The following is a 20126-nucleotide window of genomic DNA, read 5'->3' as shown; positions in this document are numbered from 1 at the left end:
TAATATAACATTAAAAAAGCCCATTCCTATAAATCAAATACCATTTTAACCATCTTCCTTAACTTAAGCACTGTAATTATATCCTCCAAGTGTAAGTACCCAAAAGTTAATTAAATATGACCACCTAAATTGCAGTATGCAAAGATTTTTTAACTTATTAAAGGAATTTAATACTACTCATAAGTGTCTTTGTTAAATGCAGATTGACAATCAAAGAATAAAATCTCATTTATTTTTATGCTACTTTATAAATTTTCTGAAGACCAAGTCCTCTCAAAATAGTGTACAATAATTGGATTCAAACTACTTTCAAATACTTTCCACCACGTCTTTTACATGAAAACACCTTGCAAAGCCCACAATGTCTATATAAGCATTTTACAGTGATTATAAAAAAAAAACAAAACAAAACCCAAAAACAAAAAAACACCACTACATAATTAAAAAAAGGGATTTGATATGGATCCTCCTTCTCAACCAATGAAATCCTAGCACCATACAAAATCTCATGATTTAAAACTGTGTGCTGGCTCTCCTTCTCTCTCTCTTTCCTTTTAGTAACCAGACAAATTATTTTCCAAAGCATGACTGTTAATACAGATTGGTTTCAAGAGTAGGTTTTTTTATCAGTGATCTGCTTTCAAGCATTTTGCTACAAGAAGAAAAATATGAAGCAAAAAAAAAAAGAAAAAGGAAAAAGTTAACAGGAAATTATGTCCTAAGGACAATTAACAGTGAGTCCCCACGGAAGCAAAAGTGGACATTTCACGACGGATGGTACTGAACGGGGAGAGCTCCAGCTCTGTGGTGTACTCGTTGTCATTGTCATCACTCGTCACTGTGGAAGACTTCTGGATACATTCATCACAGCAGCAACAACAACACTCCATAAAGGCCCGGCTGAAAGGTTTACAGAGACAGAACAGGAGAACTGGGGTAACACAGGACTTAAAGAACAAAAGGAACTGACTAATGAGATGGAGGAGGTCCATAGTCTGTCGAGAGACCCCTGTGGACATGTAGGCAGTCACAATGTTGCAAATGTTTTCGGGAATAATGCAAAATCCATATAAAATTGTCAAAGCCACCACCGTGCAATTCATCTGACTTTCCAGCTGAATTTGTCGCTTGTTCCCCCTTGTGCAGGCTTTTTCTGCCCTCCTGATCTTCCTGGCTGTCACCAGGGAGCAGGTAATAGTGAAGAGGGTGGGCAAACAGAAATAGCAGCCGAAGTACCACCAGAGCCGTGCCCCATCGTAGGTGAGAGCCAGCACGTAGATGGTGTCGGGCAGTGCCGTGGAGATCTTCACCACGCAGCGCTCGCCAGGGGGGCTGCCGCTGTAGTCGGGGTCGTCCCTGGCCAGCTGGCGCAGCACCACCTCGGGCAGGGCCAGCAGCAGGGCGCCCACCCAGATGACCGCCAGCTTGGCCGTCGTGGAGGTGCAGTTCTCGATCATCTCGTAATACATCTGCACGTTGGTGGCGGCACGGAACCGGTCGATGCACAGAGCACACAGCGTGAACGTGGTGACTCCCAGAGAGGCCACCTGGGAAGGAGGAAAGGCAGCACAGGTTAATACAGGTGCTGTCTGGGGGAGGGGGAAAAAAACGCAGAGGAGAAAAGGGAAAAGAAAATGAGAAACAAAAAGTGGCGGGAGGAGAAGGAAGAAAAGCAGTTGAGCGCCATGGTGCTGAACACCATCAAAAGAAGCTTCACAGACAGCACCACTTTTAGTGTTTGCTGAGATATCATCCAGCATGCATTCCAAAAAGAGTACATGCTTCTATTTTTTTGCCAACAAATTCTTATTCCAGCTTGGTGTCAAACTCTTCTGGAGATCCAGGCAAGCATCTGTGCAACAGTGAGTGGAAAAATAATATAGAGGAATTGACTAAAATTTAAAACTAAACTGCTTCCTCCCCCACATTTTTCTAAGGGGTGTTTCTCAGAAAGATTGGTTCCACCACAGGGGTTGAAATTTTAAGTCAACATGAGCGAGATAGGAGAGCCTTCCTTCAGCAGAAGTTATGACCACATAACAAGTTCATCATGCATGCAGGGGATCAAAACATTAAAACTTCCATATCTACAAAACTTAGAAAACCTGGGGATGAGGCATCTACTGACTTGAGTAGGATCCAACAACTATTTTTGTGGACTTTTAAGTGAAACTTTGATGGAATATAGGCACATAAAGTCACCCCCTACCATGAGTTCAAAGAAACTGTATTTGAAATCCTCAAACTTCCAGAGCCTGTGGAAAACTAATCTTCATTATAGTAGTTAGGCTCTATATAACCAATAGTCAATATTACTTTAGAAAAAATTCAAGGAAAACCCAGGCTGAATTTTATTGAAAACATTCTGTGGGAGAGTATACTGTAGGCCAAAAGAAATGGAAGAAGTTTCTTTCTTTAAATTATTTAAAGATGGATTGGAGAGAGCTGTCAATTATACACTGTGAGGAACAAGTACAGAGCAATGATTATGTTCTCTAGCTTTAATAATCGTTATTCTATGCATGAACAGAAATCTTGTGCTGTCATGAAACATCATTTCCTATCATTTTATCCTGTTTATAATTCAATTTCCTAAAAGAAATTTGCAAAAAGACTATATACATTTTGACCTAATTATATTAACAATAAATTCAACTTCAGTTAAAATTTAAAGCAGAACGCCCATTAACTTCAATTGGAGAAAGACTAAGTGCCCTGTTGAATTTTAATTCACTTATTTTCTTGGATTTGCATACATGTGTTATGTTGAAAATGTGTTGATACAAAAGGAAAAAAGAAGTTAAATAATATTGTTAATAAATGTAAAGAATGTTTTTTCTATAATGAATGAACCATATCTGTGCAATTAACTGTGAAATCTAAAGTCGTATTAGGAAGTTCACAATGATTTTGCTTATCAAAATTTGATGTGAAATGCTATACTTAAATTTCATATAGACAGATTTTAAGACACACTTTCTGATTTCCACCATAATATTGAAATAATACTGTTTATGCATCTCTGAAAAAAGTTCTGCAAAGACAGATTGCACAATTATGCACAATTATATAAATGCATCATTAATTTCAGCCTTCAATATTTAATGGTTATATCAGATTGCAAAAACTGACTATCACTGAAAAAATATTAGGGACTTGGGATAAGAACTGTAAGATGTTGGCTTGTTTGGAGAATTCTCTGAAGCAGTTTCCTAAAAGATGGAATAAGTAGGATGCAATCTCTTACTAATTAATTTGCAGAAATATTTAATAATGACAAGGCACTACTGTAAACATTTTTAAGAGGCAATCATTGATTTGGAAATTAAATTGTCTGACAAGATTCAAAGAAAGCTTGGAAAATACAGCAAAAAATAAAAGTATTTAAAGAAAAGTAGTTACAGGGAAATCTTAATGAACAGTGATAAGCTTCACTAATGAAGTATCACATCTCAGAGTCAGATTTTTTAATTCAAGATTAGCAACTTTATTTCCAAAACATTTTAATGTGTTTGCAGTCTTCAAATCTCTTAGTGACAGCAAAACCTTTAGCCTTAGCATGCTACATGAATAACAAAAGGGTCAGGACTCAGCTTGCTACAAGAGACAGTGAAATAACTGAGATCTGGAAATGAACCGGGATTGAAATAAAAATCAGCGAAAGAAGAAAACCTGAATGTCTGTTCATTGAGATGTTCCCTTTCAGCTCTGGCGTGAGCCTCCCCCCATCCCAACGCAGACACTTGTATTGCTTCAGCATGTCATTGCAAACAGACTGCTCCACAGTGGCTGAGACGTTAAAACTCTGCAGCTGGTAGGGCTGGACTAATGAAAGAAGACATGTCTGCCATGAACAAACGTAACCTACGGGGTTCCTGTCACATTAACTGACCAACAATTTGGAGGCTTAAAACAGGGAAATAGAGCAAGAGGAAACAACTAAGAATACTGGAAGGCGGCTTTGAAAACCTTCCTGTGGATTTACTGATGAAACAAGCTGAACAAAGCCAGTGTTTCCGTGGAACAAGCAACAGTTTCTTATTTTCTGTATATTAGTGGCATTAGTGATGCCACGGAAAAGGTCACAAAAAACCAAACAAAAACACTCAAGCAGATGATCATGGATTCACTCCAGCTGACTAGCTTAAATGCAGTAGAGCAATTCAAGGGTTGGATTCCTTACTCCACACAGCAGACTATGAGTAATAGCCAGCAGAATCAATGGGTGCTACTCAAAACCCATGGGTGAGAACTGGGACATGCACTCTGCATGTTCACACAATTTCAGTTCAGGTGTGTCTCTTCATACCAGTTTTATAGTATATACTTTTATACTTTATACTAGTAATTAGAGTTAAGCTGGAAATGTGAAAGAATTCAGAGAATTTTTCTTTTTTAGCATTATACTGCCTTGAAACAACTATAGAACTAAGGTCATTAATTTGACTGGGAGAAGGTAAAGTATAAATTAACAAATCGTGAAGTGGTGCAAAGCCACACGGAGTTTAATGGTGTTCTTATTGTAACAGCTGAGTGCCTGATATGCTGTTGCAATCTTAATTCCACCAACCTGGCAGGAAATGAGGCAAGGCAAGGGCAACTCAGGCTCAGTAGTTTTCGATCATCACATAGTTGTCTGGTTTATCTCCATTCTGTTCAGTGAAGATTCTCCTGCAGTCTTTAGACATTCAGGATGGCATCATTTTACAGCTTTCTCTTACTACGTGAAATCAGAAAAGTCCCCAGATTTCCAACAGAATTACCATCAATCTGCTTTGAGGAAGATACCCAGACCATTTGGGAAGAGAATTGCTGTTGAAGAGATTACCAGCTACAGCGTACAAACACAGAGGAAGTCATTATTGTTACGAAAGAATTTCTTTATACACTGTTGCTCTTTAAAAAGCCTTGACAGGGTTAGTGGACACTGCGATGCCCCTTCAAGACACTGCACTTTGGTCATTAGCTCACCAGCTGTTAGTCAACTGTGTCAAAACTGATTTGGGGAGCTGAGGCCACAGAGAACAATAGCAAACTCACAAAATGCTCAGCATAATTGCTGTTCTCCTGTCCATCCTTCCAACATACTGGTTCCTTTTTCACAAACTTTAACAATTACCAAAATGTTCCCAGGCATTTCCTGGCGTGCCCTACTTCTTCTCCTGGCTGTGATCCCACAGCTCTTGGCCCTGGCTTCCAGGAGCAAAGCCTCTGGCTGACCAGCAGAGCTGTGTAGATGTGTTAAAGTGAGTTATGGCTGTGGAAATAACACCCAGTTTTGTCCCGCTAATTTCTAGTCAAAAGTAATGAAAACCAGAAACAAAATCAGAAAAGGTGACTTGGGTGAAAAGACCAACAAAAACTAAAGTCTGTAAGTGAATATAAAAGAGAGATTGGGTCATTCCATCCAGTAAGACAAAGAGCAAGAAGTGACATTGCTGCTATCTACAAAATAATCTATTATGAGACACAAAAGTTACTTAAGTCAAAAGACAGTGAATGTAACAGAATGGAAACCAACCAGCTATGAGCAGCTCCAGGCTGGAAGTGACAGTGACCATTCTGATGGACAAATGAGTGGAAACAACCTAGACTAAGTTTATACAGAACAAGTTAAAATAAAGGTGTTGCAAGATGTGGATCCTTCTACCAGCTGAAGCTGAATTTTCTAAAACAGAATATATTTTATGTTGATAACAAAAAATTTCTTACAACTACATGGAACTCTTTCTTCCTTTGTTACAAGACAAGATGGGTGTTCAAAACATTTTCCCACTGTAACAGGAAAGCTGAACTACAGAAGAGGTTGATGACTACTTGGATACCCAAGCCACCTCTGAGCTGTCAGTGACACCCCATAGACTCTGTATATCCATTCCTGTTATATCATATAAATGACTTTTTATTACCCAAGCCATTATAATTTAGCATTTTATTAATGGCTGTTCCACATCCACACTAAATTTCATAGCTTTCAAACATGTTAATGCAACATACCAGGGGAACTCCTGTAGATTTGTCAGTTTTCTCTAAGACAAATAAATAAATTTAGCACAGACTGCAATACCTTTTTTGTGTTATTTTACACTTACAGTACAGAGTCCAGTAATAAGAACAGACTACTGCAAAATAAAAGATCAACCCATTGCAATTATGTAGTATTTTTCTACTATTTCTGTCCTTTTAATAAAAAAGTCCCACTCCACTCCCAAGAAAAACCAACCAACAAAAAAAAAAAATAAAAAAAAACAAAACAAAACCAAACCAAACCAACCAACAAACAAACAAAAAAAAAAACAACACCTAAGAAAAACAGTCCAAATATTTACCAAATAGGTAAATTTAACATTTTTTCCCTTTTTTGTGTCACTCTCCACCGAGGATCAAGTTCTCATGACACTACACAAGGCACTAATCATTAATAGTAGCAATATGGAACTACTACCTGAAATCTACCTCTTCCTTTTTTTGCAGGAAAAATCCTGTCACATGGAGAAATGACATGCTAGTGTTCAGAGCAGAGTCAATAGTGCTGGTATCACAGATGATGCCTTTTCCTCTCCACACATACGTAACTTCAACATTACTGACCCAATTTTAAACCTACTCTGACACAAATTCATTTCCATGCTGAAATGCCACATGCAAAGTTTAGCCAAAAGCAAAAACTCAGAAGATCCTGAGGACAGGATTTGCAGAGGAAAGAAAGACTGACAGAACAGCCAACGTGGCAGCTACTATAATGGTGACATTAATACCTAAAGGGCAGAGATATATTAACACTTCTGTTTCAAATTATTTATTGTGTGAAAAGCACTGAAGATATTTTGCTCACTTAAAGATACATCTAGCCATTGTCCTATAAAACTCTCATGATGAAGCTTTGAAACTGCAAACATCTCTGAGTGTCTTTGTCTATGACCCAGAGGACTCACTGGAGGTTCAGGAGCACAGTTCTGACTAGAGACAAGGAAGAGACATAAAGAAAATGCCACACATCAAAAGACACAGAAAAGACAGATAATACACAACTTTTATAAACTCCCATAAAAAATGTATTTGCTTCCCTAAAGTGAAACTTAAAGTAGGGATTTCTTCTGACAGCTTTGGAACAGGCAGAGAACAGCCACTTTGTCTGTGCTTCTTACTTACCACTGACAAGTAAAAGAGAGAAATAGGAAAAAGCCTAACCTTAAATTGCCCTGGAGGATCAGCTCCAGGGAAATAGAGTAATTCATATTTCAGTCCAAATCAATTCTTATGCTTTCCACTAAGAATACTAATTGTGATAGCTTTCCTGAGCTGGAACTTGCCCACCAGAAAGAGGAGTGATGCCACAAATTCATTGCCAAAAGCACATGCAGAGATTGGGCATCAGATTTCAAAGGCTTTTACTGTCAGCCTGCTACAGAACCACAACAGTCTTTTATGCATGATATGGTCCAGGTGAGGACATCATAAGCTTTGTCCTGTTCTTTGTGAGGTGTATGGGAAAGGCAGAGGGCCTCATGTTTACTAGCACTGAATGCAGGGCTGTGTAACATCCACTGGCCTCAGCAACTTCTTGCTCTGTGCTGGACTGCACAGGATGGTAAATCAACCTCTGCAAACTCTCATGCTAGACCATTCCTCAATTCTAAATCCTTACTTTGCTATAAGTAGCTTGATTCAATCTGTTGGCATAGAATGTGACTCCCTCAAACATATAAAGCTTCTAGTGCAATCTCCAAAAGCAAAATCAACACAGCTCAAGCAAAGTTCCTTCTTAAGCCTGAAAGAAGGTTTCTAGTCCTACCTGACACAATCCATTTGTCATCTTGTGCAAGTCGCTCTGGGCCTTAAACAACTAATTTCATCTCTTCATTACTGGCTTTCAGCATTAAAATAAAATAAAAAACCTGCAACTTCACATGACCAACAGATGTAAAATATTTAAAAACACAGTAACAGTACAGATTTTGTCTACATTTATATTTCTTTCTGTTAAGGCCTAGAATAAATCTTTAAGTAGGGAAACTGGAGCTATATTGTTCAAAAGACTGTGTGCGCTTTGAACAAACCCAAAAGGATTCCACATCAGCAGGAATTAGCCAAAGTCTTTGTCTTTCTATTGTCATTTACCTCATGTCTCCTGATTCTGAGGAATACTGATGAAAGTATATGAAAGACAAAATAAACACAATGTGCAGGTAAACACTTCGGACACGCATACCAAAACCTAAACTTCTGAACCATTCAGGAAAGTGGCAAAAATTCAGGAATATTAAAACAACAGAGAAGAAGCACATCTCCACACATCCTTTCAGGCAGAGTAGCTGCATCACTTGTTCTAACTCCCTTCTCATTTCCTTTTCAGGACACTCAAAACTAGTAGTTACAAGTGGCCACACTGGGATACAATATATGGCTGAAATGACTACTTACTGTATTTGTCACAGAAGATCTTTATTAGGTATGGATAAACTGCCCCTTAAAAAAATTTGTGGAGACATTCCACTGCTAGAAGCTCAGTCTTTACCTATATTTAATGTGAAGGAAGATATCGTAAAACATTTTCCCCAGACTGTGTGTGCATATGTGTTATCACTAGCAACAGATGCTTTGTTGGAATTCTGCACAATATCCATTAAACAGCACAAATAAAAACCAATTGCCACAAGAGGCTGAACTAAGAAAACTCAACGTTTATCCCTGGGATCACTTGAAACCTTCAAACAACACAAAGCATGCTTGAATTATGTTAAAATGCTGTGATCACCGTAGCACTTGCTGTGGATAATGAACCATCATCCCCTGTTCTCTAGCACTGAAAGTAAAAGCTGGTACAACAGAAGACTCAAGCCAATAAGGGTTTTTGATGCTTGAGATATTTCTGGATCCGCAAACCCGGCTGAGATATGTAGCTCTCTAAACAGCATATGCAAAAAAAAAAAAAAACAACAAAAAGAGATGAAAACAGATGGAACCAAGAGACACTTAAAAGAACTAAACACTGTGCAAACTTATAAAAAACACAGACAAGAGGTTAAAATGCGTGTCTTCAGGAAGATGATTCTATTTGTATTCCACAAAGGTCTGGAAACCTCTCCTGAAGATAGCTGTCTAAGCTATCTTCTCATAAAGCTAAGAAGGCTCCACACTTTCCCACTGTGTGAGAAGGAGCTGGGCCTGCCCTGGTGAGATACAAAGGAAAAGGGAGAGTGTTCAGCTGTCAGATGAATGCAGCGCTGTAAACAGTCCTTGACAGAGCAAGGAGCAGCAGCTGCACATGGGATGGATTTCATGACACGCTACACATCTGCATTGCTCCTGGTGGTGTCAGTGTCACTGTGTAATGCCTGTGAGGTTAGAACAACACTTGGAAAGAGGTGAACCTTTGCTCTAACTGCCTTCTCTGCCTCAGCAGGGTCAAATCCTGATTTATAGGACAGTGTCCTTCTTTCCAGGCTCCAGGTGAACTGTAGAGAGTCATGATCCACTAGTCTACAGTATCTGCCACTCATTTCCACAGTTTACAGAGAGGGAAATCCAGCCTTTTACTTACTCCTCTCAATCTCAGAGTGATGAATATACTTTACATACATGGGTATTATATTTAACAACCACTGAACAAAAACGATACAATTCTGGAAGCAACACAGAACCCTAAGGCTATGCCTCTTTATATTTGTACCTTAGAACTAAGTTAATTGTACTTCCTCAAGGACAAGGAAAATGCTTCCTTTTTAGACACCAGTAATAATTAAGCCTAACACAGGGACCAAGCTACCAGTTCATCCTGACTTGACTGAGTTCTTGAATAAGATGAACTCTAGACATCCACAGAACATTAAAGTGAAAAACTAAGGTAACATTAAATTACAGTGAGGTATAGCAGCAGCTGAATGTTTTTCAGGATTACAGTTTTGACTTTCAGCAACTACATTTCAGCTAAACCACTTTCAGTTTGACAAACTATTTAGTGCCCAAAGCTGCAAAGCATAAGCAACTAATTTTGAGGAACATTGTGGCCACACAAATAATTTAAATTACTGATTTTTAATTAGAATTGACATTACAAAGAATTATTTCAACTTTGCATGTGGATGCACCAAAAAAGGGTTAGGAAGCATGAAATGTCACATGAAAGTCCTTGAAACACAAACTATACTATTTTAATTGAAATGGCTACTTTTAAAACATTACTACTTATTTTATTGGTTAACACAGCAGCCCCAGAATCCATTTCAGGAATTTTAAAGGATTTAAGCACTATCAGTTTCTCAATAAACACACATTTACTGTATCATGCCTTCTTAAATGCAAATCAATTAAGTGTACTCTGAGTTTTTTAATGCAGTGGTATAGTACTGGCCTAGAAGTCAACTAAGTGCAGCACAGCTCCACCATTGTCCAATACCACCAGTAATAAACTAAACAGACCAAAGAACCAGTGGCAATTTTATGGCTACACAAGGTCACGTTTACTAAAACTTTAAAATATCATAATATCATTTGACAGTTAATTCTGTGTTACTGTGTATTAATGTGCTGCTGAAACAGATACTCTCTGTATTAATTACAGGTTGGGTATTTGAGGGTTTTTTGGAGGGGGATAGGGGGTTGCTTTTTTTGTTTGTTTGGGTTTGTTTTTTTTTCCTAGTAGCTTGTTCTTAGGACAAGAGAACCACCAGTTGTTCCCTTGTTCTCAGTTACAGAATAATGTTGGACATAAGGTTGTGGGAATACAGCAGAGCCAGCCAGAACTCCAGGCTACCACCCTAGCAGCAAGCCTCAGTGTTCAGTTCCAGTAAATAAATAAAGCAGACAACCTGAGCACTGCCGGCAGGACTGTGGCCAGCTGTCGGAGAACTTCTTTGACAGAGCCTCTGAACAACTGCCAAGAAGCTGCAGTTTAAACGGAGCTGATGTTTTAAAAAAAAAAAGTAAAAATAAAAAAATAAATAAAAACCAGCCCAGCTACCCCACTGACGGTCCGTTTTACAATCATCTCCTTACAAGCGATCCCACTCAAGCCCTTCATCCGCTTTCACAAAAAACTTTAATTCTGAGAGGATCACTTGATTTTCATGGTCACAGGGAACAAGAAAACTTTGGCAAAGTAGGCAAAGTAGCGCGGGTGGCAGGAAGCGCCGGACGCACTCAGCGGGAGCCACGGAAATCCCGGTGCCGCTGGACCCGGCGCGGCCACTGCCGACTCCGCTCCCTCCGGGCCGGAGCCCCGCTCCGTCGCAAGAGCTCCCGGGAAACCCGAACCAAGGCGCACCGGGACGTCCCCGGGCGGGCAGCAATGACGGCCCCGCACACGGCTCAGGCTTGCGGCGGGAGAGGAGCTCGGGGTCCGCGTATCCCCACCCAGGGACATTACCTCGATGTACGGGACGATTTTGCAGGAGAAGTCTTCTAGAAGCCACTTCTTGGTGAGCTCCTGGAAGATAACCAGCGGCAGGCAGAAGAAGACGATGAGGAAGTCCCAGAAGGCCAGGTTGGCCAGCAGGGAGTTGGAGATGCTCCGCATGTAGTAGTTGTGGCAGACGATGCACATCACTGCCATGTTGCCCATGATACCGATGCCGAAGATCACCACGGAGAGGCACATGACGGCGTAGGCGCCGTACGACTCCTCGGTCAATGGGTAGAAGGGGTTGCGGAGCCGGGCGCGGCGCCCCGTGGCGTTCCCGCGGCCCCCGGCGCTGCCGTCGCCGCCGGCCGAGCCGTTCAGGGGCAGCCAGCGGGGGCCGCCCGCCCCGCCCCTCCCCGCCGCTGCGCCGGCTCCGGACTCGCTGCTCCGCGCCCGCCGCCGCCCGGTCCCCGCCGCCCCGCGGGGCGCGCAGTTGCCGCCCGGCCCCGCCGCTCCGCCGGGTGCGGCGTCGGCCCCGCGAGGGAGGGCTCTGCGCCCGGGGAGCGGCGCGGCCGTCCGCCGGCCCGGGGCGAGGGGCGGAGGGGCCGGCGGCGAGCGAGCGCGCTGCGGGGGCGCCGGCGGCCCAGACGCTGCTACGGGGTCCGGGGCCAGGGCGCAGGCAGCCCACGCACCCAGCACCTGGCAGAGCAGGGCGAGGGGAGCGCGGAGGGGCCGCATGGCCGGGAGGCGGCGGGGGGTCACCCGCTCTCCTTCAGACCCGGCGGCCGCCTCGCTCGGCGGGGCTGGGAGCGGGAGACATGCCCACCCGGCTCCCGGGGACAGCCTGCCCGGCCGGCGTCGGAACAGGAGCAGCCGCGACGCCGGGACAGAAGCAGCCGCGACGCCGCTGCCGCCGGAGCGCGGCTCCCGCTGCCGCGAGGTCCGGGAGCGCGAGGAGCGGAGCGGCGAGGAGCCTCTTGTCGCCGACTCCGCGGGCAGACCCGGAAAGTTGTGTCGCCGTCTGCGACGCGCCGAGTTAATAATGTAGCAAGTGCAGAGCCGGGAGAAACCCCCCCCGGCGCTCCGCCCTTTCCCGGGACCGCTGCCTCTTCGCCAGCAGCCGCACCGCTCTCGTACTGCCCATTTGCGTCCCCTCGCCGCCGCGGGCAGCCAGTGGCTCTACGGGTCAGGAGAGGTCCCGTGAGGAAGACACCTCCCCTCGCCGGACGGTCGCGAACGCTAACTCCTCATCTCCAGCACCTCGGAGAACACAGGTTGTTGCGCGCAGCTCAAGGCGTTTCAGAGCTTTGTAAAACTCTTGCCGGGATCGATCACCGCACTCCTAAGCACTCGCACGCGGGCAGGGGACGGCGAACACGGCCGGGGCGGCAAAGATGCCGCCGGCGCCGGGCGCGCGAGCCCCGGGACGGACTCCTCGGGGCTGCTCTTGCCTCCCGAGCCGTGCGGGCACCAGGTGAAGCGGGGCGGCAGCTACGGCCCCCCGCGCAGGCAGGGGCTGGTGTACGGCGAGCTCTGCCGCTGCTGCTGCCGGCTCCCCGCGGCTGCGGCCCCGCTCAGCCCGGTGCGGCTCGCTGGGCTCCGACCGGCTCCGCCGCGGCTCTCGGGGCGCGCCGGAGCGGCGGGCGAGCGGCGCGGCGGCCGCAGTGCGCAAGCGCCGCCCGGCGGTGCCGCGGGGCCGAGGCGCCGCCCGCCGGGCCGAGGGGCGGGTGTGGGGCCGGGCCCTGCGCTCCCCGCCAGCCCCGACCTCTCCTTGAGGGGATGCGGATCCCGGCGGGGATGCGGCGGCTGCTGGTGCGTCCCCGCCGCCGGCTCTCCGCAGCCCACCGGCGCGCCCCGCTCTCAGCGTCTGGCTGCCCTCCCCGGGCCGCGGAGCCAGCGGGAGCGAGGGAAGCGGCGGGCAGGCAAAGCGCCCTGCTCTGGTACCGAGAGTCCCGCCCCGGCACTGGGGGAAGCTGTCGGCACCGGGGCGGCAGAGGAGCCGTGAGGACACCCTGCTGCAGGGGCAGGGCCACCGAGGGAGAGAAAGGGGCGCGTGTTCCCCTGGGAGAGCGCAAAAGGAAGCAGGGGACTGAGCCATGGAGATGGTGTTCGCACACCATCCCGCAGTGGAATAGCATCAGAAACGTCTCCACAGATTTCTTTCCTGCTATGGACATTTGTGTATGGTTTTCTTTCTTACATTTGTACTTCATGGTTCTTTTTTCTTGTTTCTCTGATTTTTATTTCTTTCGTGTGACAGCTTACTGAATTAAATGCAGTAATACTCTAAAATTATAAGTACCCTTAAGGATTCTTCATCGCCTCTTCCAGTTGCCATTTTTGTAGAGCTTTTGTGTAAAGTATGCCCAGCTAGTTTAAAGTTCGATATTTTTCCCATAAAGCAGCTTGATAAGGTGGTGTGCTATTTTTCCTTTTAAAAATGTCTGCGACAGTTACCCAGAAAACACAAACAGGACAAACAGAGAGTTTTTCCTTTTCTCAAACTGTTCTCTCACACATGTAGGTGAGGTGTAACTGTGGAAACCATAAGGCATTTCTAAGCTTATGAGAATGTAGTGTAGTAAGTTAGGCACTGCTGAGTTGCATATCCCTAAATACAAGTAAAGCCATTTTCTTCCTTAGCAATGTAAATGTAATCTCATGGAAAAAGATGACCAAGGTAATTTTAAGAATTCCTAATAAATATTAAGTTTAATCTAATAGAGGTGTCTATGAATGTTAAAAACTAACTAGGATGTGTTAAAACCTACCAGGAGAAGAAGAGAATGTAAAATGTATTTAACCTTTTTTTCCTTTACATTTTTTTCACATTTGTTCCTTCTGAGCTCAGCTGGTGTATAAAAGGAGTTAATGATGATAATGAGCTTACATTTACAGTGCCTTTCTTCCTGAAGAGTCCCAAAGGGCATTACAAACAGATATGATAAATTCACTGTTTGTTCTTAAAGGGTACTGGGGATTATTGCTGCTGGCTTTTATATAAAAGGAGCAGACAGGAGCTAGCTGCCCTTCTGCATACTTCTGCAAGAAATATGGATCATCAAGAAAAAGGTTAAGCAGTGTTTGGTTGACATCACTGATCCTGTAATGGTGAGATAAGAACTGAGATGTGCATAGGTTTTCCAGTGTCGACATTTCATGTGCTTTATAATGGAGAAAAATAATTTCTGAATACAAAGAAAAGTCTTATAAATTATCTTTGTCACATTTCTTTTGGTTCATTGAGTAATTTGTTGCAAAGAACAGCACATACAGAAAAGTTGTGTTCAGCCAAGCTAAAAAGATCTTTTGCTGGCTTTACAAAGAGTTGATTTGCTATTATGATAATCTCCTGTTTCCTATTGATGCTCTGTTAAATACTGAAAGTTAGTGTCTGAAAATTGCATTTTTCAAATATCTTTGGTCCCAAGTATTTATTTGAAATTTTGCTGCAGTTCATAAAATTCCTGAGTTTTGTTTGTTTGGGTTTTTCCAGGGAAGGAGTTCATTGTGCATTTTTGGGGGACTGATGGTGCATTTGTCCCATGTCTTCTTATGATAAGATATTCCTTTAGGATGAAGCTCCTAGTCCATTATTTTCTGATACAGCCTACAGTTCATTCAGACTTTCACAACTCTGCTGAAGAAGTTGTACATGTTTTGACAGTCTTTCTACCAATTCATGCATCAGCCTAGAAATGATCTCGAAAACCACAAGAAGACTTTTATATATATATAACAAGTTTAAAGAAAAAAGAAACAACCCAGAAACACCCAAAACATTTCTCTCTGTTAGATGGGGGAACTAAAATTCATTGATGTTTTTGCAGCAAAAATCTATAAAAGGAACGCCAATAAGCATGTTCCTACATGAAAAAAAAAATAAAATTGAAAGGTTTCCAAATACATTCATTCTGTTCTGTTGGTGTTCTATGATATTTCATCTATGATAAAAAAATCAATAGGCTTTCAATGCCTGCACCGCTGGTTTTTTTTTTTCACATCTCCAGTCTTCATTACCTGAATAAGTAATACTGAACATGTTATTGTGTTTCAGCAAGAAGGGATTATTGCTGTTCTTTTTACCTTTCCTCAGGGTTCATTGAATCACGGAATGTTCTGTGTGGGAAGGAGCCTTCAAGATCATCTGGTTCCAGCCCTCCTGCCATGTACCTTCCGTAGACCAGGGTGCACAGAACCCCATGCAACCTGGCCCTGAGCACTTCAAGGGACAGGGCACACACAACTTCTCTGGGGAACTTGTTCCTCACCACCCTCCCAGTAAAGAATTTCTTTCTAATATCTTATCTAAAACTACTCTCTTCTATTTTGAAGCCATTCCCCCTTGTCCCTGTGAAATGTTTCTCTCCAGCTCTCATTAGGTATTGGAAGGCTATTTTAAGGTCTCCCCGGAGCCTTTTCTTCTCCAGCCTGTCTTGGTAGGAGAGGTCCTCCAGCCCTCCAGTCATCTTTGTGGTCCCCTGCTGGACTAGCCCCAGCAGACACATGTTCTTGCTATGCTGGTGTCCCCAGAGTGGCACACAGCAGTCCAGGTGGGGTGTCACCAGGGCAGAGCAGAGGGACACAATCCCCTCCCTCAACCTGCTGGCCACACTTTGGGTGCAGTCCAGCATACTGTTAGCAATGTTCAACAGTTCATCACTGAAGAAGAAAAGGGTATATTTCCCAAAACAACTTCTGTCTTTTTGGTTTTGGGTTATGGTGTGCTCAGGTACTTTACACTCATTTCTTCTTTCTCGTTTAGGCAGATTTAATCGGGCAACTTTTTTGTCTATCAAAAAAGTAGATTTGTGTATGTTGTCTTCTTGCATCGCACTGGATTTTGTTGTGTATTCTGTCATAAAAATCTGACTTTGAAGAGAGCATGATTACTGTGATATGGTATCATTGGGCTTTTTATTTCAGACAGATAAACATATTCTAATCAACAGGAGGAATTTTGTTGTTATTTGGTTGGGCCAGACTTTATAACAATAAACATGCTGAAATTTAAATTTAAAAGGAAGTTTCTTGTAATTAGACATCCATTAGGAAACCTTCTGTTAGTTCCTGAGTATAGATTGCTCTTCTTGTCCAGTTTCACATTTTAAATTATAATGCTTTTCCCTTTAACTTTTCTCATTTGCTGAAGTTTTAATTCTGTTTTAAAGGATAAATGTCAGTGCTTATGTCACACAGTCCAAATAGATTTGTTTGATAAGTTATCCTTCTTTTGAAAGAGAAGTTTCAGCAACTCTCCAATTACAGTTAGCAATAAAAAAAAAGTATATATGTTACATGGAAAACTGTTATGTGGTTGATACTCACTGCTTTTCTGTCCTTTTTTAAAGGTGAATGACTGGAAGAATAAGCTATATTAGCATGATGTAGAGCTGTGAGAAAGAATATCTATTATTAATGGATATCCTTGATAGAACATAGTTTAAGACAATGAAGGTGAAGTCAATGTGTGATATCCATCCACAAAAATTCATTCTCTTTCAGTCTCTTCTGTTAGCATCATCCCTTTTACCCTTATGTTCATCTTCACAAGTTTCTGTACCAAAAGTGCTTAAACAGTAAAGGTCTCAATTAAAAAAGTGAAATGCAAATACTTATTTTTTTTCTTTCTTTGTCTGGCTATGAAATTTAGATCAGTGAAAAAAAATAATAAAACCTTGCATTCTTAAAAGCTTATCTGAACTTTTCACTCTGTAATTAGTGCCAAAAGGCAATAAGAGTATTATGGAAACTGTTTAAACTTTTACAGACTTAGTGTTACATCACGTTCAGCCTGAGAGCTTTTACTTTAAGCATCCTCAATGGTGAAATTCTTTCGGTCATTGCATTTCAGAGAATTCTTAGATATTTGTTAAACTTGTTTGTTTTGCTTTGTATAAAATATTTCTTTCTGCATTTACCAGAGTTTGACTCTTTCAACTCATTTGAATTGGAGCCGTGAACCCTAAAAAGCACAAACTGATATTCAAAGTTTCAAGTCAGACTGCCACTGTGGTATAGATACTCAGAGTGAACATTGCTCATGTGAGTCACTACGTGCCCTAGTTTGTTATTAAGGCAAACCTGAAGTTCAAAGAAAATTAACATCTGAACTGTGGTGACTAATTCTTAGTTATGCTCCATGAACTGTGGAAGATCTTTGAGGCCATAACAAAGGTTTCGCAGCTGTTCTGGAGAAACTGATGGAAGAATGAGAGCTCCACCATTTCCAGTTGCAACCATACTGAGAAATCACAAAGAATTTCAAAAGGTTTTGGCAGCACTACTGTCCTTGGGATGGCCAAGAGTGCCCAGCACAGCAGCACCTCTTCTCATCCTTGCAGTCCAGCCAAGAGTGGGTGATCACATGTATCTCAGAGTGGCAGAGGTAGTGCAGTGGCATCTCAGTAGCTGGTTTTAAGCAGCCTTGTGCAGCTATAAAGAGAAATTAAGAAAATGAGAGGAAAGAGAGCTGAGAAAGACTCTGAAAGACAAAGAGGAAGAAAAGTCAAGAAGGTTGGCAGAAAATAAAAAGTCATGAGTGAGGAAGAAGGGATTCTCTTGAGAGAATATGAGGAAAAGAAGAGCTTAAAGAATAGAGTGAAGAAGGGAGAGACTATAGTACAGACACTGAATCATCCCTTGAAATCATGGAGCAGACATCTTTAGATAATTTATCTCTAGTCCCTGTTGTTACCTCTTTAGATAATTTATCTCTAGTCCCTGTTGTTACCTCCTGGTGTTATGGTCCCTGTCTCTCCCTTACATGTGCATTTCAAGGTTTTCTCTACTTTGGATTTATTTAGTAGTTAAAAAAAAACTTAGTTTTTTTACAGGCAGATGATTTTCTCCTTTCCCGTGCCGCATTAAACTACTAAATATGCAGCTTGGACATGCATGAACTTTTGTTTCCAATGGAGTGCACACCAAACAGTAATATGTATCATAAATAACATATATTAATTACTCCTTCACTGCTAAGCAAAATGTGGGCCATTGCTTTGGCTGTAGAAGGTGCATGGTTCTTTTTCTGCTGTGGGCTCTTCCGTCTCCAATGCAGTAGCTTGGTACTTCACTTTTATTTTTTAGTTTTTTATTTTCTGCCATTTAACATTTCTCTCTGTAGTTTCATCTGCCAAGGTAATTTACATATTGTTTACCTTTTCTTTGAGCTTATTAATGAAGTTGTTAAAATAAGAAACAACTTCATATCTTACAGTAGACTGCCTACTTCCCCACAACTTAGTGAAATCTGCTGCCATTTCTCATCAGCTAGTGTTTGTGATCCTTCAACCCGTTTTCAATTTACGTGACAGTGCTTATGTCCAAAGCAATTTAGATTCATTTTGGGAGATTTAGTAAGATGCTGTATTAAATCCTTTATTAAAATCATGCTGTGTATCTCTCATCCAGGAGTTTTGCAGTTCTATCAAAAAAACCAATCACGTTTCCTTGGCACAACATGTTCCTTATGAACCCATGCTGCGTATTGCTCATTGTACCAATATCCTTTGAATGTTTAGAGAAGTATTTTGGAGTCATGAGTTTTGTTTCTTTTTTCTGTTTATTTTCTTTTCCCCCTCAGCAAATGTTCTGTTCTTTCTCATTACAGAATATGCTTGAAATTAAACTCCTTGTTTAATAAACCACACTTCTTCCCTTTATTGATGTTTGACGCTGTATTTCCTACGCTATATGACTTTTCAGAAATGGTCTTTGAGAGCTTACTCTTTTCAGTGTGCACTCAGGGATGCCTTTAACATGGGCTACTTGACTGGATACAACTGTTTTTCTTACTTTTGTGCTATCTATAGCAATTTTTTTTATTTCTTATCCTGATTTTGTCTAGGATAGAGTTAATTTTATTTCCCTGAATTTGGCTAGGATAGAGTTAATTTTCTTCCTAGCAGCTGGTACAGTGCTGTGTTTTGGATTCAGTACAAGAAGAATGTTTTAACACATCGATGTTTTAATTGTTGCATATTACTGCTTACCCTAAGTCAAGGACTTTTCAGTTGGCTCATGCTCAAGGAGCTGCACAGGAAGCTGGGAGGGATCATGGCCAGGACAAGTGACCTGAGCTGGTGAAAAGGATGCTCCATGCCACAGAACATCATCTCTGTATATAAACTGGGAAAAGTTGTCTGGGAGCTACTTGAGGATGGGCTGGGCATTGTCAGTGGATGGTGAGCTGCTGTCTTGTGCATCACTTGTTTCTCTTGGCTTTTATTTCTCTCTTGGTTCTATATAATTATCATTACTGTTGTTACTGTTATTATATGTTTATTTTAATTAATAAAATGCTCTTATCTCAACCCACAGGCTGTACTTTTTGTAATATTCTTTCCCATCACACCAGGGAAGGAGGGGTGGGGAGTGAGTGAGGGGCTGTGTGGTACTAGGTTCCTGGCCGTGGTTAAACCATGATATTTGTTTTTAGTCAAATCTGCTTTCAACGAGAACAAATTATAAATACAGGTATTAATACATGTATGAGAAATACGTGTTTTGCCCACCTCTGTCCCACCAAACTAGCCCTACGTTTGAACTGTGTTTGCATTTATTTTCTATCTTTTAACTATTCCTTTTGGTATCATTAACTTGTTCTCAGCTTTATCCTGAGAGCTATTAAACACAGGTCTTTTGAAATTGTAAGAATATATTTCCTTTTCATTGCTCAAGTCATCCTGAAGGAATTTGGATATTCCCCATTTTTGGAAATGTTCATACATGCAGGTTAAGCACAAGATTTTACGTTTTGCTGTTCCTCATACAAGTTCTCTAC

At 42.2% G+C, this 20126-nt stretch overlaps 1 protein-coding gene across 1 annotated transcript; it reads right to left on the bottom strand.

The window, feature by feature from the left end:
- Window positions 1-585: 585 nt before the first annotated feature.
- On the bottom strand, window positions 586-12079 carry GPR37 (G protein-coupled receptor 37). The gene is made up of 2 exons (XM_062491031.1): window positions 11369-12079; window positions 586-1547 (listed from the first exon to the last, which is right to left on the bottom strand). Exons 1-2 carry the CDS (start codon window positions 12077-12079, stop codon window positions 729-731), a joined length of 1530 nt encoding a protein of 509 aa, XP_062347015.1. The 3' UTR covers window positions 586-728.
- Between the last annotated feature and the right edge of the window lie 8047 nt (window positions 12080-20126).

This window comes from Cinclus cinclus, chromosome 4, assembly GCF_963662255.1.
Source record: "Cinclus cinclus chromosome 4, bCinCin1.1, whole genome shotgun sequence".
Lineage (NCBI taxonomy): Eukaryota > Metazoa > Chordata > Aves > Passeriformes > Cinclidae > Cinclus > Cinclus cinclus.
Note: the sequence above shows the minus strand (reverse complement) of the source record. Positions and strands in the feature narration are given on the sequence as shown.